Source organism: Nannospalax galili, unplaced genomic scaffold, assembly GCF_000622305.1.
Source record: "Nannospalax galili isolate Female #2095 unplaced genomic scaffold, S.galili_v1.0 scaffold1664, whole genome shotgun sequence".
NCBI classification, from domain to species: domain Eukaryota; kingdom Metazoa; phylum Chordata; class Mammalia; order Rodentia; family Spalacidae; genus Nannospalax; species Nannospalax galili.
The window spans coordinates 126733-149634 of NW_008351933.1; the positions used below are offsets into that span (position 1 = coordinate 126733).

Consider the following 22902-nt stretch of genomic DNA (forward strand, 5'->3'; position numbering starts at 1 on the left):
TAGGGCGCTCGCCGCTAAAAGACTCCCGTGAAAGGATAAGGGGGTCCCAGGCGTGAATCCCAGATAAATTCACGTCCCCCGCAGAAGAAAAACTGGGCAACGTTAGGTACTTGTTCATAAGCACACCCACTGGTCATTATTATTTGGAGTGGCATATTCTCAGTTTCTTTCTTTCCTTCTTACTCTCCCCCTCTCCTGTCTGTGACCTCCACTATGGGTCAATTGCTAATTACCCCTTTAAGCTTAACTCTGGAACACTGGAAAGAGGTCGTGGAACAGGCCCACAATTTATCACTCGAGGTCCAGAAGAAGAAGTGGCAGAGTCTCTGTTCCTCTGCATGGTCCTCTCTTGAAAAAGGATGGCCAAGGGATGGGACTTTTGACCTTGCTACTATCTTACAGATTAAGGAATATATTTTCCACCCAGGACCACATGGACATCCGGACCAGGTGGCCTATGTAGTCACGTGGGAAGACTTGGCCCGGAACCCCACATCTTGGGCACGGCCATTCCTACCTCCTAGGGGAACTGAAGTGACTGACCAGGGGCCTCCTACCCTTTCTGCCCTCCCCCCAAGTCTTACTTCTTCCCTCCTGCCCCTTCAGTCTGCCCCTGAGAAGAAGAAGCAAAAGCCAGTCCTCTCTGAGGACCAAGTTTCCCTAACCCTCCTTGATCCTCCACTTCCCTATCCACCTGCGCAGGCACCTCCACCCCAAGAACTACCTTATCCCTCTCCTGATTTCACAGAACCTGACAAATCCCCTCCTCTAGCTAACAGACTTCACTTAAGGAGGGATAGAGGGGGCCCCTCTGATGGAACCTGGACTGCCCAGGTTTTTCCCCTCTGAACTATAGGGGATCAGATCCAGTACTGGCCTTTTTCAGCCTCTGACTTGTATAATTGGAAGACTCATAACCCCTCTCTCTTTCTCAAGATCCTCAGGCTCTAACTGCTTTAATAGAGTCTATTCTCCTTACCCACCAACCCACCTGGGAGGACTGTCAGCAACTCCTCCAGGCCCTTCTAACCACAGAAGAAAGATAGTGAGTCACCCTGAAGGCCCGGAAAAATGTCCTCAGGCAGGATGGGAGATCCACTCTGCTCCCAAATGAAATAGATGCAGGATTTCCTCTGACCAGACCCAACTGGGACCCTGAAACCGTGGCCGGTAGGGAGCGTCTCTGTCTTTATCGCCAGACTCTGTTAGCGGGTCTCAAAGGGGCTGGAAGGCGCCCGACCAATTTGGCAAAGGTACGTGCTATAACCCAAGGAGAAAATGAAACCCCCGCAGGGTTTCTAGAACGCTTAATAGAAGGATATCGGATGTACACCCCCTTTGATCTTATTATGGCCTTTACAGGACAATCAGCTCCTGACATTCGTGGTAAGCTCCAACGGCTGGAGGGCCTTCAGGGGTACTCCTTACAGGATTTAGTAAAAAAAAATTAAAAAATTAAGTTAAAATTTTGGCCACAGTAGTTCAGGGAACAGGACCAGGACCAGGTAGGAACCTGGGAGACAAGAGAAAGCCCCAAGTAGATAAAGACCAGTGTGCCTATTACAAGGAGAGAGGACATTGGGCTCAAGAATGTCTGAAGCTGAACAGACTTCAAAAGAAAACAACCCCAGTTCTGACTCTAGGGGACTAGGGAAGTCGGGGCCAGGAGCTCCCCCCTGAGCCCAGGGTAACCTTGAAGATAGGAGGGCAATTGACTACCTTCATGGTAGACACAGGAGCTTGGCACTCAGTCCTAACAACAACTGAGGGACCTATGAGTTCCAAAACAGCCTAGGTCCAAGGGGTCACTGGAGGAAAAACATACAGATGGACCACAGAAAGAAAAATGGACCTCAGTTCATGGTAGACACTGGAGCTCAGCACTCGGTCCTAACAACAACTGAGGGACCTATGAGTTCCAAGACAGCCTGGGTTCAAGGGGCCACCGGAGGAAAAACATACAGATCTGGACCACAGAAAGAAAAGTGGACCTCAGCACAGGACGAGTCTCTCACTCGTTCTTATTGGTCCCTGACTGTCCATACCCTCTTCTTGGGAGAGATTTACTCTCCAAGTTGGGAGCCCACATCCATTTCACTACAAAGGGAGCTACTGTAAAAGGAAAAGATGGAGCTCCACTACAGGTATTAACCTTGCGGCTGGAAGATGAACATCGGTTATATGAGGGACCGATAGTAGGAATTCCTGGTATATCTGATTGGCTAAGTAAAATCCCCTCGGCATGGGCCGAGACAGGAGGCCCAGGACTAGCACATAACCAGCCTCCAATAGTGGTTACACTAAAACCATCTGCAACTCCGGTTTCAATTAAACAATACCCTATGAGCAAAGAGGCCTGAGAAGGAATCAGGCCTCACCTCCAAAGACTTTTACAAATGGGCATACTTCACCCTTGCCAATCCCCTTGGAACACCCCATTGCTCCCCGTGAAAAAGCCAGGGACAGATGATTATAGACCAGTTCAAGACTTAAGAGAAGTCAATCGGAGGATAGAAGATATCCATCCCACTGTTCCTAATCCCTATAATCTCCTGAGTTCTTTACCTCCTAGTCATAGGTGGTATACTGTACTTGACCTGAAGGATGTGTTCTTCTGCCTAAGGCTGAGCCCGGTTAGCCAGCCCATCTTTGCCTTTGAATAAAAGGAACCTGAAGCTGGAATATCGGGACAACTAACCTGGATGTGACTTCCCCAAGGATTTAAGAACTCCCCTACTCTGTTTGATGATTTGGCTGGTTTTTGGGTAAGAAACCCATAGATTATGCTTCTTTAATATATGGATGACCTCCTCTTAGGAGCTGAGACAGAAGCTGGCTGTCTGCAAGGTACGGAGGCTCTCCTACTGAGACTGGGAGAACTTGGATACCGGGCCTCGGCAAAAAAAGCCCAGATCTGCCTACAGCAAGTAAACTATTTGGGCTATAGGTTGGAGGGAGGACAACGTTGGCTGACGAAAAGCAGGAAACAGGCAGTAGCCTCTATCCCCCCACCAACCTCAGCAAGAGGACTCAGAGAGTTCTTGGGAAACGCAGGATTTTGTAGACTATGGATACCAGGTTTCGCTGAAATAGCAGCTCCTCTATATCCTTTAACAAAGAGTGGGACCCCTTTTGTCTGGACTGAAGAACACCAGAAAGCTTTTGACAAGATAAAAAGAGCGCTGCTGACGGCTCCAGTGTTAGGACTGCCAGATCTGACAAAACCTTTCATCCTATATATAGATAAAAATAATGAGATGACAAAAGAAGTTCTTACTCAAACTTTGGGACCCTAAAAAAGGCCAGTGGCTTATCTCTCAAAAAGACTAGACAATGTGGCCGCTGGCTGGCCCCCATGCTTGAGAATCATGGCGGAAATAGCAGATGGCTGTCAAATGCCAGGGTGACCCATTACCAGACACTACTAAAAAGAGAAGAACAAATCTATTATTTCCCAGACCTCAACCAACTAGTCCAAAAGATAGTGGGAGATTGTGTCTCCAGATCAAAGGTCCCATCTGGTAAGAGAGAAAGAGGGACACGACCAGGGACTAACTGGGAAGTAGATTTTACTGAGGTCATCCCAGAAAAATATGGTTATAAATATCTTTTAGTGTCATAGACACTTTCTCAGGGTGGGTTGAAGCTTTCCCCACCCAGAAAGAAACAGCCCAGACGATTGTAAAGAAACTGATCGAAGACATTTTCCCTCTATTTGGATTGCCTAAGGTAATTGGGTCTAATAATGGCCCAGCCTTTGTCTACCAGGTAAGTCAGGGAATGGTCAAAGCACTGGGGATTAATTAAAAATTACATTGTGCGTACAGACCCCAGAGTTCAGGACAGGTAAAAAAATAAATAAAAAAAATTAAAAAGACCTTAACCAAATTAGCTTTAGAGACTGGCACTAAAGACTGGGTGCAGCTCCTACTTCTAGCTCTCTTTTGAGCTAGAAATACTCCTGTTATACACGGTCTAACCCCCTACAAAATTCTTTTTGGAGGGCCACCTCCTGTTCTCAATGTAACTTTGTCCCCCTTGCCCTCTTTCTTTGATAACCCCAGCTTGAAAACAAGACTCTTAAACCACAATGGAAAGGACCTTACACAGTTCTCCTGACTACTCCCACAACCCTTGAAGTCCTGAACACATAGACGACTCCGACTGAAAATTAGTCGCTATCATCCTCATCTCTGTAACTTTGATCATCCTTGTTGCCATCATCACATTGGTACTCACTGACCTTGCTGCCAACTGGGAATTAGACAACTCTGACTGGGAATTAGTCGCTATCATCCTCATCTTTGTAGCCTTGATCCTCCTTGTTGCCATCATCACATTAGTACTCACTGATCTTGCTCAAAAGCTGTAACCCAACTTCTTACAATGCAGCTGATTCTACTTCTCAAAAAGATCTGCCTGCTCCTGACAGCGAGATGCCTGCCGGTTTATTCAACTCCACGGTACAATCCTCATGTGCCTATGCAGCTGAAATTAGCCATCCAGTGCCATGAGTCCGATGCTGCAGGTGTTACAACAGTCATTTTTGTTCCTTAATGCCACTAGACCTAAAACCACTCGAGCTTGTTGGCTCTGTTATAATGCCTCCAGAAAACCTATAGATTTTATGATTAAAATCTTGCCATGAAAAAAAGGGGAGAATGATGGAATCAAACTAAAGCCCCCCCCCTCCCCAGGTCAAAGTGGATTTCAAGGAAGGAAGATGTAAAATTCTAACTACTGAGAAAAAGCTTACCTTTTCATGCTCTGTGCATAAAGCTGAAAATCACCCGAAACTTCCTCCCACTACTGCCGCTCCCCCTCCCACTTCTGCTGCTTCTGCTGCTTACCCGAAACTACCCCCTCCCACTTCTGCCGCTTCTGCCGCTTACCCAAAACTACCCCCTCCCACTTCTACTGCTTGTAGTTTGTGGTTTTTGCCTTTAAAAGAAGCCTATAAGCTGAGCTCTGGGCTGCTGTTCTCTCTCTCTCTCCGAGTGAGGCAGGAGCCCGTCTGCGCAAACGATTAAATCCTCTTGCTTGTTGCATCTCCTGGTCTGAGGACTGAGTTACTGGGGTGCAGCCTCCCATGGACGTTGGGTACCCAAGCCTGGGGGTCCAACATTTCAAACTCTATTAGACTTCTAGGCTCCAAAAAAACTTGGTGAGACATTAAATCACTGACAATCTACCTTTTTCCATTCTATTACAAACTACTACTCATAATTTTTTTTTCACTTTTTTAAACATTTTATTATCGAGAGAGAGAGAGAGAGAGAGAGAGAGAGAGAGAGAGAGAGAGATATGTTGGGATATGTGCAAGCCCCAGAGTGTATGTGGAGGTCAAAAGAGTTCCAGGCTAGCTACAGGGAGACCCTATCTCCAAAAAAAAAAAAGCATGACTCAATCTTGGCCTGTCTGGTTCTGAATGGTCCATTTAACTGCAATTCTCGACCTCTGTTGAGTTCAGACTTGGGTGAGGTGGTGAGATGGTTATATCTGATGAACTAGGATTCAGGAGGACTCAAAAAGTTGCACCTTAGCATCTGCTGAGCTGAAAGCTCAGCCAAAATTCTTTGAACTACTATCTTTCTAACCCTAATTTAACTGTCCTACTTCCTTCTGAAGTTCACACGTTATGCTTTCTTTTACATTCAAGATTTGAGATAAATTACTCCATAGTCACAAAAGATGAAGTAAACTTCTATGAAACTCAACTCCCTACTTAGTTTTTCAACAGGGATCATCTTAGATACACTTACTTCAGGAAATGCTGACAATAACTGAAAATGTGTGCTCCACAATAATCTGTGTCTATCTCTGTCAGATAACTCACTATATATACAATAATGCAATAATGCATCAGCTTATTTACTTGTCTTAGTCTCTTACACTGAAGTGCAGTAGTGATCAATATTCACAGCCTAAGCATTCATCATTGTGTATGACACAGAATGCCTAATAAAGTTGTTGAATAAACATCTAAAAATAGGACTACATATTCTCTAGGTTTTTCTGAGCTTCCTTTTAATTTAAAGAAAACTGTACACTGATATATATATATATACATATATAACCAATAAACTGTTCAAAATAAAATACTGATAAAACTAGAGGTAGAAAACAAACAGTTCAGAAAAGAACCCTAGAAAGAGGAAAATATGTCCATGAAAGATGAAATTAATATTTTATTTTTGTTTCCCTATAGCCCCAGCTAGCCTGGAACTCACTATGTAGACCAGGCTGGCCTTGATCTCACAAAGATTCACCTGCCTCCACCTCTAGAGTCCTGGGATTATAGGCATGTGCCACCACTTCTGGCTCTGAAGTTAACATTTTAAATGTCTAAAAATGTTAGTGAATCTCAAAAGGGTTTGTGCCTTTAGTTTATAAGATCTTTAATTTTTTCCTGGGGCTGGAGAGATGGCTCAGTAGTTAAGAACACTGGTTCTTCTTGCAGAAGATCTAGGTTCAAATCCCAGCACCCACATGGCAGCTAACTCCAACTGTCTGTAACTCCAGTTCCAGGGGATCCAACAGCCTCTTCTGTCCTCCACGGGCATTGCACGACATAGGTGCACTTACCTATATGCAGGCATAACACTCATACATGTAGAATCTTAAAAAACAAACAAACAAAAGATCTTTAATTTCTTCCTAAAAGATCTCAAGGGATTTCAGATCTTTATTTTCTTCAAACATACAAACTGAGAGTAAGGTCCCTAGGCTCAGGGCAATGCCAAATGTTCTTGAGATCTGCCAAATGTTCTTGAGATCTGCTCCATTCTTTCCCATTCCCAGAATCATCATCACGTGTACAGGAAACAGAGTTGTTTTTGTCATGTACATCATGAAAGTACAACAAAGGCCATCTAGAAGTTCTGTTCCCAACATGAATAATGCTCAGTTCCTATAAGAGTGGGTAGAAAAAGAGTTGGCTGACAAAGAAGGGGCTTTCAGTAGTTGTATGCTTAAAAAATAAAATTCATTCAGATCAAGGGAGAACATATTATTAGACCTCCAATACTGCTATGAATAGAACTTGGAGGATTCATTGCCTAGTGGGACTACTGGTATACATACTGAGATAGAGCACAGTGACCACTGAAGGAAGATCTAATCTAGTTTTAGATATAATCCAAAGTGACTGCACTTAACAGTTATATGGTTGCCCAGAAAGACTGTGCCTGGGAGCATGCACATGCAACACCCCAGAGAACAATCTTACCTCAGTCACCATCTACTTTTTCTTTTCTTTTTTAAGACAGGGGCTTTCACTGGCCTGGAACTCATCAAACAGGCTAGGCTAGCTAGCTAGAGAGCCTGTCTCTGCCACCCCAGTGCTAGAATTACAAGCATGCCACCACCATACTGGCTGTTTTTAAATGTTCTAGGGATTAAACTCAAATCTTTGTAAGCATTTGACCTATGTAGCTTTCGCTCTAGCCCTTAGAATGACTTTTGCTACATCAAAACTGACTTTAAAGTTTAGAGACAGAATAACAACAATGGGTGAGTAGAAAATGAAAAAGAGAAGAAAAACTCAAAATACAGGAATAACCTTATTATAGGCTTCTCTGTACATAAGTATGATGGGGGGGGCTGTACTAGGGACTGAACACGTCTCATACATGCTACACAAGCACTTTACCACTGAAGTAATATTACCAAGTCTCCTAAATATTTTTAGAGAGGGTTTTGCTGTTTTAATCCTCTTGCCTCAGCCTCTCTAATAGTAGGATTATAGGTATATATTACTATTTGTGGCATAAAAATGAAAATTAACACTTCCTGTTTTAGGGCTCTCACTGTGATTCTGCTGATCATGTCTTTCCCCAGGATACATTTCTCTTTTCTCCAATCTCCCCTGCTCTCTCCAGCAGAAGTCTGAAGCTTTTCCACTGTTGAATGCCCTACCTATCATCCAGAGCTCAGGGAAGGGATGGAATAGCCCATAACTTATTATGGCTATTCCCTGGGCTTGACCAGGCCTAGAGAGAGCTTTCTCAGCAGCATTCCCATGGAGGTTGGTAGGAATGAGAGAGCAGGAAAAGAGACAAATGCCAAATACCTAGCACAAGGTCTTTGCTGAGATGGGATGATCAAACCTTGAGAGGCCTAATCTAAAATGTTTCAGGGGCAATCAGACAGGGGATGAGAGAAATGAGGAGCCTGGGACTAGGCCAGGGGGGCAGAAGAAGAAGAAACTAGAGACTAAGGGATGCTCAGAATAACTGTTAGCTCAGTGAGATCAGGCATGTTCAGGGTGGTATGACCATAGACTCAAGTTAGTTCAGAACTAGAGGAAAGAGTAACCTACTATGCATGCTACTTAGTAGCTATCTATATTCTAATAAGCACTTTTGAGGCAAGTGCCTATTGCATAGCTACCTCATCACTGCTTTACAGAAAGGTACTTGCCATATCATCTCAAATGCATGATTTTGGTGGGGTTGTGAATGGTGGGCAGGACAGGCAGGTCATGAGGAGTGCTTATGGAGCTATTAAGCTGGACCTATCTGTCCACCAGCAGAGTAGAGTATGACAAAAGACTCAGAACTTGACCAAGAAAAGCAGTTGTGTTGAAATAACTGTCTTAAACTCAAAGCAGCAGATACTACAAGAGTGGGAAGGGTTCTTAAGAGTTCTAAATGCAGGACTGGAGAGATGACTCAGTGGTTTGGTTCCCAGTGCCCACATGGTGGCTAACAACCAGTTAGCCAGTTCAAGGGGATTCAATGACCTCTTTTGACCTCTGTGGGCATTGCATGACATGGGTGCAATTATATACATGCAGGCAATATACTCATACACATAAAATAAAAATAATAAATAAATTTAAACAAAATTTGCTTTATTTTTATGTGTGTGTACTGCATGCATGTATGCAAGTGTACCTATGTCATTCAATGACAGCAGAGGACAGAAGAGGGCATTGGATTCCCTGGAACTGGAGTTATAGATGGTTGTTAGCCGCCACGTGGGTGCTGGGAATCAAACTCAGGTATTCTGCAGAACAGCCAGTGCTCTTAACCTTGGAGCCATCTCTCTAGCACCAAATAAAAATTTTAAAATATTTTTTTAAAAAAAGCATTCCAAATGCTGCTCCTCATTGTACTGACAAAAAAAAAAAAGAAAAAAAAAAGAAAAAAAAAAAAGGGAAACTTTCTTTTTTGTCCATGTTAAAAGCAGAAGACTGGGAGGTACAGCTTAGTGGTAAAGCAGCTTGTGTAGCACGTTTGAGTCCCTGGGTTTAATTCTAAGCATGAGAGGCAAGAGGGAACAAATCAGGAATGGGTACAGGAACATGCACTGCAGGAGCAGGCTGAGGCTGGAGGAACACTTGAGCCCAGAAGTTCGAGGCCAGTTTGGGCAACAGAGCAAGATACTACCTTACAAAACAAACAAACATAAACAAGCAGGCAAACCCCCACATAAACCTAGGCATAAAAGCATATTGACACTGGGGGTGGAGCTTAGTGGTACAGTCTGTACTTAGCCTGTGTAAGGCCCTAGGTTGGATCCCCGCACTCAAAACAAAAATATAAAACAAAAGTTGATCCCTTCACTCCTCTAGGCCATATGCTCTAGTTTATAGTCATTGAGTATTTACTGTAATTCAGACATGATATGGCAGTGCACAAAATGGAAATGATGTCTGCATGAAAGTTAGAAAATAGAACACTGCAGCTCCTCCCAAGCCTATGTGATCCCTGAGGAAAAGATCCTCAAATGACCTTAAGAGTAAAAATAAATTGGTTTATCTGGGCCAATTGTATGGCCTTAAACACCCAAAAGGAAAGTATAACCAAAGATTAAAGGGGCCAATATAATTTTTAAGAGTCCATATGCATAGCTAAAGGCAAATTACTTCGGGCATGCGTACTGACTTATTTACTGCTCAGCATGAACCAGATGTGAGCGCCATCTTGTAATGGCGTCTGCAGGGACGGCAGGCGGCTCCCCACAAGACCCCAATCTTATCTAATGGAATATTGATAACTGATTGCTGCTAGATGAGGAACAGCTGACCCTCCTAAAACAAAGACCTCTAGATAGGCTGACTAGATTCACCAGATAGACAAGTAGTGGGGAATGACTGGGGGTGCTGACAACACAGCAGACAGTAGCAGGGATATCATAGTGTAAAGGCTCTAGTTGGGGGAGGGAGGCTATGGGAGGGTGCCATCTGGGAAGTGGGTGTATAGTTGAATAAGATGGTTTGGGATGTTCTGTGTGATACACACACACACACACACACAAATCAACAAATTTTAAAAAGTATTATATTTGAGGGGGAAGCACAGAAATTTACATTATGTTAATTAGTAGACGTGATAAACATTACCACTGAAATCTACCCGATGACTTTATAGACATACACAGGCACCAAGGATCCAAGTGCAACCGATTATGATGAGTAATAGATACATACAGATTAGAGATGCAAGTGCCAACATCTCAGTGTTAGTAGCAAAAACAATGACTCTTCCTGCAAGGGACAATGTATTCTAAAATGAAATGGAGATCTAAGGTTAAAAACCCATTCAATTTTATGTCTTACAGGGCTTATACTGAGTTCAATATTGTATAACTGTATTAATTCAACTGTGAGCCTAGAATCTTACAGCCACTTGTGAAAGAAATGTGCTCTTGCTCTGGAGTGTGTTACTGAATACGTTAAAGCTGTAATGAAATGCTTCTTCTAATCATGTAATTACTAAAAATTAAAAAAAAAAAAAAAGAAAATAGAACACTGCAAGCATACATGACTGAAAACTATACATGGGATACTATGGAGGCACATAACAGGGAACCTAATCCAGGTTGGAAGATCACTTTAAGCTTAGACCTTAGGAAGAGCAGGAGTCACCCATGTGAAAGAGTGGAGAACCTGAAAAAAACAGCAAAGAACTTAAGTCAGTGGGTATGAGGAACTAAAAAAGGTGCTGTACTGGAGAAATAGAAAACAAGATGAGGAGAGGCTCATTCAGGTAAGACTGGAAAGTTTTAGGTCATAAAGATTTTTATCTTAATTTTATAGGGAGTAGGTTTCAGAGTATATATCTCAGAATCATCTCCTATGTCTCTAGCATACTCAATACCCTGACACTAATTATCTGTGGTAAGGATATCATTGGCTTAATAGTGAGTTAGACCAAAGTCAAAGGCAGTAAAAAGAACACTAGATTAAGAGTGGGCTCCTAGTTCTGGCCTTGCCATTAAATACAATGTAATCGTCTTTCCCTAGCTGGCCTAGAACTCACTATGTGGACCAGGTTGGCCTTGAACTCAGAAAGAGCCACCTGTCTTTAACTCCTGAGTGCTGGGATTAAAGGCATGTGCTGCCATGCCCAGTTCCCAATAGTCACTTAAAAGTTTTACATTCAAAGCCGGGCATGGTGGTGTTTGCCTGTAGTCCCAGCACTTGGGAGGCAAAGGCAAGTGGATCTCTGTGAGTTCAAGGCCAGCCTGATCTATATAGTGAATTCCAGGCCAGCTGGGTCTACAGGGAAACCCTGTTTCAAAAAGACCAAAAAAAAAGTTTTACAGTTAAAATTAAAAAAAAAAATTTATTTACTTTTATTTTATCTGTATGAATGTTTTGCCTATATGTATGTAAATGCACTATGTGTGTGCAATGCCCAGGAAGGCCAGAAGAGGGTCAGATCCCCTGGAACTGGAGTTAAGGATGGTTGCTGGCAACTATGTGGGTGCTGGTAACCAAAGCTGGGTCCTCTGCAAGAGCAGTCAGTGCTCTTAGCTGCTGAGCCATCTCCACAGCCCCTTAAAAGTTAAAAAAAAAATTTTTTTTTTGAAGCTGGGCATGGTGGCACATGCCTTTAATCTCAGGAGGCAGAGGCAGGATTTTTTTTTGGTTGCTGTTGTTGTTATAGTTTATTTGAGTGTTTTACACCAGGTGCATTCAGTGCCTGCAGAGGCCAGAAGATGTCAGATCACCTAAAACTGAAGTTACATATGGTTGTTAGCTGCCATATGGGAGCTGGGAATCAAACCCGAGTCTTCTGGAAGAGTTCAAGTAAGTGCTTGTGACCACTGAGCCATCTCTCTAGCTCCTTAAAGATTTTATTTTTACTTACATGTAGATGTGTGTGTGTGTGTGTGTGTGTGTGTGTGTGTGTGTTTTTTATGTATGTGCACGTGAGCTCAGGCACCTTCAGAGGCCAGAAGAGAGCATTGGATTCCCTAGAACTGGAGTTACATGGGTTTGAGTTGCTTGACCTGGGTTCTAGGAACCAAACTTGGGTCCTCTACAAGAGCAGTATTATCTCTCAAGTATCTCTCAAGCCCTCTATTATTTAAAAAGTCTAATGAATGACAGGGGTGCAGTTACACACATGCAGGCAATACACTGATACACACACACACACACACACAAAATTTAAAAACAAAAACAAGCCAGGCATGGTGGCGCACGCCTTTAATCCCAGCACTTGGGAGGCAGAGGCAGGTGGATCTTTGTGAGTTTGAGGCCAGCCTGGTTTACATAGTGAGTTCCAGGACAGCTGGGGCTACAGGACACTTTGTCTCAAAAAGACAAAATCATAGGAACACATGGATTAGTGTTTCAATAGCTGGGCACTATGGCCTGGTAATGCTGACACGTGAAGTTATCACAGAGACTGATGAGAGTCTCCTATCAGTTCCAGGCCAGATGCGGCCAGAGAGCGACCCTGTCTTTAAAAAAAAAAAAAAAGCTATTATTATAAGATAACCTGGGATTTGGCTCAGCAAGTAAAAATGCTTGTTAACAAGTGTGATGGCCTGAGTTTGATCTCTGGAACCCACATGGTGGAAGAGAATCAACTCCTGAAAACTGTCTTCTGACCTCGACATGCACTGTGGCGTTTGTACCAGATATGCGTGTGTACCAGATATGTACCAGACATTGAGTTATGTAAGGGAGGGGTGTGTGTGTGTGTGTGTATTTTAAGATAGAGTCTCAAGTAACCTAAGCTGGCTTCAAATTTACTATGTAGATCACCTCCCAAGTACTGGACTTACACATGTGCTACATACAATGTCTCAGTGTATAACTGAATGAAACACCCCTGATCTAGTAATAATTTGTTTAAAATCTTCTCATAACCTCCTTTTACTTATGATGAACACTTTCATACTCTTGTTTCAGAGGAAGTAACTCTGTCCCTTGCATATGTTTCTTTTTCTTTCTGTGCCTTTGCTCATGTAGTTTCTGGAATGCCTGCCTCTATCCATGTGTATGTTCTTTTTATATATATATATACTTAAAGCCCCAGTTACAAATGTTTTCTACTTAAAAATTTTCCTGATTTTCCTAAATTGGTGCGATTTTCCCTCTACTTCTAAATATTTATAGAATTTTGTAAGAAAATCTCTTTATGGTACTAATACTCCATTCTACATTTTCTCCCCCTCTCCCCCCTTTAAAGAAGGAAGACTTTAGATTTGATTATCACATTAATATGGCATTTAGGAAATGCCAGGCACATATTTATTAGCTATCTTAACGAAGCACATTTCAATAGGACATACTATAGAGCAGATGGAATGTTGAAGGACTTTAGGTAGCCTAATGAGTCAGGGTATACTTTAGAATATCCTTGGTGGGTACAGAAAATTTGACAAATTCAGGTATACAGGATGGAGTGGGAAGATCTGAGGTAGAAATAGGTCATATTAAAAAGAGATGTAGCCAGTTTCTTGGCTAAAAGTCAAAATGTCCTTGGGCCTGTTAGCAACATACTCTGTTCCAAAGGCCAAAAACTTCAAAAGTATTTGGGAGCTTGTATCTAATCCTTAAAAGATTTTAGGGTTACCTCTTCAAAGGGGAGAATGTTGAGAGGGGAGGGAGTAGGCATGGATTTGATCAAAACACCTTATATACATGTATGAAATTCTCAATAAAGTTTTTGTAAAAATTAAAAAAAAATAGGTCATATTAAATAGAAGTAGGTCCTATTAAAATAGCTAACCCTCATAATCTGGCAGCAGGTATTGTTAATCTGAAATAAATTTGTCTTAAACTTCACCCTGTACTTGCTTGGGTGATAAAGTTTGGTCTGTACATAATGAATCTGTACCTTAGTTTGATTTGTCAACAAATTATAATCTGAATATGTACCTGTAACCAAATAACCAAGTCTCAATCACAACAGATGAGTTTAAGTCAATTGTATGCTGCCAAGTGATCAGATCATGCCCATATAAGGTAAATGCCTCACTCTACCATGCCTACAGAAGGCAAATGCTGACTTGCAGTTGACCAGGTTATTTCTATTTGTCACTTCCTTTTCTCTTACTATATCCTGTACACATGGTAGGGTGTAGCATTCTGAACCATTTTTGGTATAGAATGCTGTCTGGTTCTTGAACGTATCTAGAATTGTTTCAATTTTTCTTCTAACACTAATATCTAGCTATATTAAGAATCTCCTTCACTCTTAACCTATTTCCACATAGTAGCTTTTTAGCTTTTTTTTTTTTTTTTTGGAGACGGTCTCACTATGTAGCCCTGGCTTGCCTGGAACTCTCTATTCTCTATGTAGATCAGGTTGGCCTTGAATTCACACAGATCCATAGATACACCTGTCTCTGCTGGGATTAAAGGTGCATCCTGTTGTCCTATTTTTTTTTTTTTTTTGGTCTTTTTGAGACAGGGTCTCCCTATAGCCCCAGTTGACCTGGAACTCGTTATGTAGACCAGGCTGGCCTTGAACTGCCTCCCAAGTGCTGGGAACAAAGGCGTGTGCCAACACGCCCAGCCTGTTGTCCTATTTTTAGCCCACCTTCTACAGCAAAATTCTGCAAAGAAAAATCCACATGCTATCAACATTTCATCATCTTCTACTCTCTACTTCAGTAGGCTACCAATGACTTCCATCTTAATAAAATACAACGACTATTTATAAACATTATTATCTTGGGGCCAGTAAAGGCTGGTAAAGGCTGCCACCAACACTGATAACCTGAGTTTGGTCCCCAGGACTCATATGGTGGAAGGAAAGAACTGTCTCCTGCAATTTGTCCCCTGATCTCCACATACATACATATATACATTATCAATAATGTAAGGGGGGAGGGAGGAAGGAAGAAGGGAGGGAGAGAGGAAGAAGGTAGAGAGAGAGAGAGAACCTGGTCAGCCAGGGTTACACAAGAACTTGTCTCTTAAAAACAAAACAAAATAAAACAACAAAAAGCAAAGAAAAAAATGATCTTACAGTCACATGCAACATTACTGCTACTCTTCCTTCTGGAAGGCATCCGCCACCATACCTGGCCAACAATATTCACTCTTATCTGATCTCTGCATCTTCTTCTACCCAACTTGAATCTGATTTCCATACTCCAACCATAATTATCTTCTCAAAGGCAAATACGATTTCCCTGCTTAAAATCTTTGATAGGGGCTGGAGAGATGGCTCAGCAGTTAAGAATACTGGCTACTCCTGCAGAGGACCCAGGTTCAAATTCCCAGCACCCACATGGCAGCTAACAACTGTCAGTAACTCTAGTTCCAAAGGATCCCACACCCTCTTCTGACCTCTTCGGGCACTGCATGACACAGGTGCACTTACATACAAGCCTGCAATACACTCACACACATAAGATTAAAAAAACAAAACAAAACAAAACCCAGGCCAGGCATGGCGGTGCACATCTTTAATCCCAGCACTTGGAAGGTAGAGGCAGGCAGATCTTTGTGAGTTTGAGGCCAGCCTGGTCTACATAGTGAGCTGGGGACAGGTCTACAGGACAGCTGGGGCTACAGGGAGACCCTGTCTCAAAATGACAAAAAAAAAAAACCAAACAAAAAAACCAAAAAAAAAACCAAACAGACAAACAAAAAAACCAACCAACCAACCAAAAAAACCCAATAAACTTCTGATAGTTAAGGGCTGGAGAGATGGCTCAGTGGTTAAATGGCTTATTCAGAAGACCCAGGTACAGTTCCTAGCACCCACATGGTGGCTCACAACTATCTGTAACTCTAGGTCCAGGGGATCTGACACCCTCTTCTGGCCTCCCTGGGCATCAGGTAATATACATGGTGCATGTATATACATGCAGGCCTTCATTACATACACATAAAATTAAAAAAAAATCTTTGATAGACTATGGTAGGTTTTTTTTTTTTTTTTTTTTTTTTTTTTTTTTTTTAAAAAAAAAAAAAAAAAAAAAAGAGGACGATAAATCTTTCACTGTGATATATCAAAATAAAGATCTGAGATGATTTTTCCAGTGTATGTGAGAAGTGTTGTTGATATTTTAATGTGGATTTTTTTTTATAATCTTTTTTTTTTTTTTAAGAAAAATATTTTTTTGAGACAGTCTTGCTATGGAACCCAAGCTGGCCTTGAACTCACATTTTTTTTTCTGCCACAGCTTCTAAAGTGCTGGGATTGCAGGCATGTGTCAACATGCCTAGCTTTTCATTTTTGTAAAGTGATTTTGTAGTGGGGCTGGAGAGATGGCTCAGTGGTTAAGAGCGCTGACTGCTCTTGCAGAGGACCTGGGTTCAATTCCCAGCACTCACATAGTGGCTAACAACATGGCTAATAACCATCGGTTAACTCCAGTTTCAGGGGAATCTGATGCCTCCTTCTCACCTCCATGGGCATTGTACAACACGAGTGTACTTACACACATGCAGGCAGTACACTCATACACATAAAATAAAAAAATAATAATTTTTTTTTAAAAAAGTGACTTGTAGCTCTTTTCACATCTGGAGTTAAGGTCTATCTATCTTCCTATTCTGTGAATCTGAGATGGACTTGGGACTCCTTTGACCAAAAGATATGGTGAAAACCATGTTATTCCAGCTTTTTTGCCAACATACAAGATTAAAAAGTCTCAATTCTGTCCAGTGCTCAGTGGTTTAAGAGAGCTTTCTATTCTTTGAGAGGACCAAAGTTCTGTTCCTAGCAACCACACCTGGCAGCTTAGAAGTGCCTGCACCTTCAGCTCCAGAGGATCTGATACCCTCTTTTGTCCTCTGTGGGTACCCACATACATGTGGGAGACAAACACACACAGACACAGACACAGACACACACACACACACACAAATCTTTTAAAAAAAGACGATAGAGGGGCTGGAGAGATAGCTAAGCAGTTAGGAGCACTGGCTGCTCTTGCGGAGGACCTGGGTTCAGTTCCCAACACCCACATTATGGTTCACAATTATTTGTAACTCCAGTTCCACAGAATCTGACACCCTCTTCTGGCCTCTGCAAGTACTGTACATACATGGTACACTTTACATGCAGGCAAAATAGACATAAAATAAAAAATTAACAAAAGGGTCTGGAGAGATGACTCGGTTAAGAGCACTGGTTGCTCTTCCAGAGGACCCAGGTTCAGTTCCCAGCACCAACATGGAGGCTTACAATGGTCTGTAACTCCAGTTCCAGGGTATTGGATGCCCTCTTCTGAGCTCTGTGAGCATGGCACAATATGGGTGCATTTACATACATGCGTGCAAAACACTTATACACATAAAATTTAAAAAAATTCTTTTAAATTAGCCAGGTGTGGTGGCACACATCTTTAATCCCAGCACTCGGGAGGCAGAGGCAGGCGGATCTCTGTGAGATCAAGGCCAACCTGATTGCCACAGTGAGTTTCAGACCAGTTAGGGCTATAGCAAAACTCAAAAAACAAAACAAGCAGGGTGTGGTGGTGCATGCCTTTAATCCCAGCACTTGGGAGGCAGAAGGTGGATCTCTGTGAATTCCAGGCCAGCTGGGGCTACAGAGAGACAGACCCTGCCTCAAAAAGACCAAAAAAAAAAAAAAAAAAAAAAAAAAAAAAAAACCCACAAACCAAACCAAACCAAAAGTTAGATGGTATTTTATACTTTATGCTAAGTGCTTTTACCACATTAAAAAAATATTTTATTTATTATTTTTATGTGTATGAGTCTATTGCCCGCATGTATGTGAGTGCACCCGTGTCGTGCAATGCCACAGAGATCAGAAGAGGGCTTCGGATTCGCCTGGAACTGGAGTTAAGGATGGTTTCGTAGCCGCCATGTGGGTCCTCTGGACCTGGGTCCTCTGCAAGAGCAGTCAGTGCTCTTGACCTCTGAGCCATCTCTCCAGCCTCTACCTTTTAAAAGGAGGCTCTAATGCTGTCAGAACACCCCTGTTCTCCCCATAGCTGCTTTGCTCTACTTCTATACAGGATTTGGCTCTACCTTGGCAAGAAAAAGTCATAGGGAAAGCTAAGTTCACACAGTGAAGAAAAGCCTGTCTCTGAGAAATATTCACATACTTTTCTCAATTTCACAGTATAATCTAAGTTTTCATTCCCTCTTTCCCATGGTGGGTGGTTTTATTTTGTTTTAAGACAAGGAGAACTGCCAAGAAGACAATCCCTAGGGCTTACTTCTGCAGGATGGATCCCTTAATGACCAGCTCTTCATCCAAGTCTGCTTCATTAGCCATAAAAAGCAGCCTTTTTCCTGTGCTGTCCACTCCAATGAAGTCACGCTGCTCCACTGAATCACACAAAAGAAAGAAAATCAAATCAAGTCATTTGTCCCACTTGCAGGACTAAGTCAGAGGACAGGATACCTACTCTCATTGCTCTTGGAACCAAACACAGGACTGTGACAGGCAAGTCATGAGTGGCAGATAGCATACTGTACAATCTTTAAAGCATGAACAGTCAAAAATTTTTATATTGCTCTAAAGAATATTATGAGGTAAACTGGTAAACTGTGAGTAAAGTGTGTAGACTAAAGTACTGTACCAATGTAATTTCCTGTTATAAGGGACTGTTTCTGGTGAGGGGTAGTTCACACATATATGCATTATAAGCATAAAGGACTCAGGCACAAGTTATTTCCAAATAGTTCTAAATAAAAGTTTTATTTATAATATATTGTCTATGTATATTATATATAATATATATTAGGGAAAGAATTATGGAGTAAATGTTAAAAATTGGAGAATCAAGTTCCAGAGGGCCCCCAGGAGCCTCAGTGGCTTCTTACCAAGGGGCTCAGCTCCAGAGAGCTGGACCTGGTTTTGAGATGGTTGCAAATGAGGGTTTCAAGTCTGTTAAATGCTTGCATTGTAGAAGTCTCTGGAGTCAATCAACTCTAGGCTACAGCTTGGTATGAAAAATGGAAAGTACGTGCTGGGGTAGAAGCAGACTGAAGATGATCAGACAGGGCAAGGCCAAATTAGTCATCCTCGCCAACAACTGCCCAGCTTTAAGGAAATCTGAAATAGAATACTATGCCATGATGGCCAAAACTGGTGTCCATCACTACAGTGGCAATAATATTGAATTGAGCACAGCCTGTGGAAAATACTACAGTGTCTGCACATTGGCTATCATTGATCTAGGTGATTCTGATATTATTGGAAGCATGCCGGAGCAGACTGGTGAAAAGTAAACCTGGAATGTTTTTCTTTAAAAAAACTTGGCAGAGCTTATTAAAAAAAAATAATTGGAGAATCTAGGTAAACAATATATAAATTGTTTGTATCACTGTGGTAACCTATTAATTCTTATAATCAGTCCATAAACATGAAGTTATTTCAAAATTAGTTAAAAGGTAGATATGTCTATAACCTAGCACCTGGGAGGCTAAGACAAAGGACTGTAAATTCCAGGCAAACCTAAGAAGTGGAAGAGGCTGGGGTAACTCAGTGATAGAGCATTTGTCTAGCATGCATGAGGGCCTAGGTTTGATCAGCAGCAGTGATGGGGGGACAAAAAGAAGGACAGTCAAGATACTGTTCAAAGAAGCAGATGACTTACATATCTATTACATGGCACAGAGACTATAGAAAGCAATTTTCTCTTTGCAAATAAGAGCCTACATCATAATAAGCTAGAACCATTCACTATGAAAGTGGGACTATTATATTCAGCCAACATTAACTACATTATCTACTACGCAACAGTATGTGTATATGAAGCACTGACAAAATGAAATGCATATTTTACTAGGACTAGAGAGATCTCTGATAGACATTTTATATGCTACCATGTTATTGCTATTTCCTATGTTATAGTTCCCCAACCAGATCATAAATGCCTCAAAGGCAGATTTATGAATGTTTTATATTTCCTATGTTGAACACTTAGTAATATGTGTTCCTGGACTGGAGAGATTGCTTAGTAAAGTGCTTGCTGTACAACCATGGAGACCTGAGTTGAATCTGTAACATCCTTGTAAAAGCCAGGCATTGTGCCTGTAATCCCAGAGCTGGGGACGAAGAACAGGAAGATCCCTGGGGCGTGCTGGCTAGCTAGTTTAGTTGAATCAGAAAGTTCCAGATTCAGCGAGAGACTCTGTCTCAAAAAATAAGGTGGAGAGTGACTGTAGAAGAGCCTGAGTTTACCTGACTGCCAAACACATGTGCACCCACCCACACAAATATGTACAACACACACATAATATTATGTACACTAGTATCTACACACTGTCTGTATCTTAAAAAGACATCTTGGGGCTGGAGAGATGGTTCAGCAGTTAAGAGCACTGGCTGCTCTTGCAGAGGACCTGGGTTCGATTTCCAGCACCCACATGGCGGCTGCAAACCGTCCTCAACTCCAGTTCCAGGGGAATCCAAAACCCTCTTCTGACCTCTGCGGCATTGCATGACACGGGTGCACTCACTTACATGCAGGCAATATACCCATACACATAGGCTGGGTGTGGTCGTGCATGCCTTTAAGCTCAGCACTTGGGAGGCAGAGGCAGGTGGATCTCTGTAAGTTTGGTCAACCTGGTCTACATGGCAGGTTACAGGCCAGCTTACTAAGTTACTTACTAGCTTTTACATAAGAACATCATTTAACCCCTCTATTCCTCAGTCTCATCTGTAAAATATGGGTATGGTGGCACATGCTTTTAACCCTAGCACTCAGGAGGCAGAGGCAGGTAAATCTCTATGAGATCGAGGTCAGCTAGTCTACACAGTGAGTTTCACACCAACTGGGGCTACAGGGAAACCCTGCTTCAATAATATATATATATGTTAGAAGCTGAAATAAGCCGGATGTGGTAGTGCACACCTTTAATCCTAGCACTTTGGGAGGCAGAGGAGATCCACAAGAGGTGGATCTCTTCTGAGTTCAAGGCAAGCCTGGTCTACATAATGAGTTCTAGGCAGGCTGGGGCTTCAGGGAGACCTTGTCTCAAAAAAGACCAAAACAAACAAACAAAACCCTGAAACCCATCTCGGGGGCTGGAGATGGGTCAGAGGTTAAGAGCACTGGCTGCTCTTGCACAGGACCTGGGTTTGGTCCCTAAAACCCACATAGCAGCTAACAATCACCTGTAACTTCAGTTCTAGCTTGATCTGTTGCCCTCTTCTAGCCTCTAAGGGCATTGTATGACATGGGTGCACTTATATTACATGCTTGCAAACCACTCAGACACATAAAATAAAAATAAGAAAGTGAAAAAAAAAACACGTACTCTTGGGCTAGGGAGATGGTTCAATGGATAAGGTGTTTGCTATGCAAGCCTAAGGACCAGAGTTTGGATCCCCAGCACCCCTAGAAAAAGCTAGGTATGGCAGCATGGGCATCTAACTCCAGGGCTAGGGTGGGGGTGCAGAGACAGGTGGATTCCAGAGCTCACTGGTCAGCTGGTCTAGCTAAAAAGAAAGCTCCAGTTTTGGGGAGAAATCTCATCTTTCTATATATACATATATATATATACATACATATGGATGTAATGTATATCTAATATTTAATTAGATATATATTACATACATATATATATATATATTATATACATTTTTAGAGACTGAAAGAGGAAGACATCTGGCATCAACCTTATGCCTCTATACATGTATGCTGGACAGGTGAACTAGCACACACATATGCACACCCCACATTTGATACAACAATCCTAAGCAATGCTTTAACATCTTACAAAGGAGCAATATAAAATTTAGCTCTAGAAAAATGTTACTTATAAAGGTGAATTTGTCTTTTTTTTTCCAAAGACAAAGTCTTGCTATATATAGCACAGGCTACCCTTGAATAACCAATCTTCCTGCCTCAGCCTTCCAAATGCTAGGATGACAGACATATACAACCACTCCAGGCTGGATTTGAACTTACTTGTGATCATCCTGCCTCAGCCTCCAGAGACATGCAATTATAGCTATGTGCCACACACCTGGGTGCCTATCTCTTATTAGTAGACAATAAATACTATCAACTGAATATGCTTCACTGTTGGCTGTACCTACCTATAAATCTAGAATCAAAAGTATTAACTGTATAACATTTAAGCTTAGGTAACAAGCATCAATCTGAAGCTAAACTTTGGAGAAAATTCCAAACATACACATTAGCTCTGATATACAATTTTTTAATTATATGGGAACTTGAAAATATAAGTTTGTGAAGGTTTAGCCAGGTGTGGTAGCACATGCCATTAGTCCCAGCACTCTGGTGGCAGAGGCAGGCCAATCTCTGTGAGATCAAGGCCAGCCTGGTCTATACAAATCCCAGGCCAGTCAGGGCTACATTGTGAGGGTTTAATTATGAGCCAGATATTAAGAAAAAAAAAAAAAAGATGTTATTTTTGGATCTAATTTGGACTGTTTATCCTACCCAAGTTCTTAAGTTCACAAAATCCTTGAATCACTTGAATGTCCAGGGAGCAATAATTTCCAGCAAGTCAATTTTTCAGCTATGTTGCACTTTAGCCACATTTCTTTCCCTCTTAGGCCTCTGCTTTATACTGTTTCTTTGTAGCTACCAGAGTAACTGCAATCTCTGAGTAAGATAAAAATTACAGAACTTGGAAAAGCTTCTTTCTGTTCTGCTTTACCAAAGTGAATTCCACTTGGGAGCAGAGTAGGTAACTTCAGAATTGTCTATGGTAAGAAGAAAGCCTACACAAAGAAGGCTAAG

The 22902-nt window shown here is 41.9% G+C and overlaps 2 protein-coding genes across 7 annotated transcripts in view; one reads left to right on the forward strand and one right to left on the reverse strand.

Moving 5' to 3' along the window:
• Eif2b3 (eukaryotic translation initiation factor 2B subunit gamma) overlaps positions 1 to 22902 on the reverse strand; it is a 111405-nt gene that overhangs the window by 32965 nt on the left and 55538 nt on the right. For 5 of the 6 annotated variants that reach the window (XM_008848857.2, XM_029553954.1, XM_008848858.3 and 2 more), the window contains exon 5: positions 18394 to 18505. In XM_008848857.2, coding sequence (XP_008847079.1) covers positions 18394 to 18505 — 112 coding nt within the window. Of the gene's footprint in view, positions 1 to 18393; positions 18509 to 22902 lie in introns of all 6 variants that reach the window. The other variant, XM_029553955.1, reaches the window with a different exon arrangement.
• On the forward strand, positions 18668 to 19411 carry LOC108491595 (60S ribosomal protein L30-like). Its single transcript, XM_017802145.1, is given in 3 exon segments — positions 18668 to 18712; positions 19090 to 19166; positions 19168 to 19411. Coding segments are annotated over 3 exon segments (366 nt in total).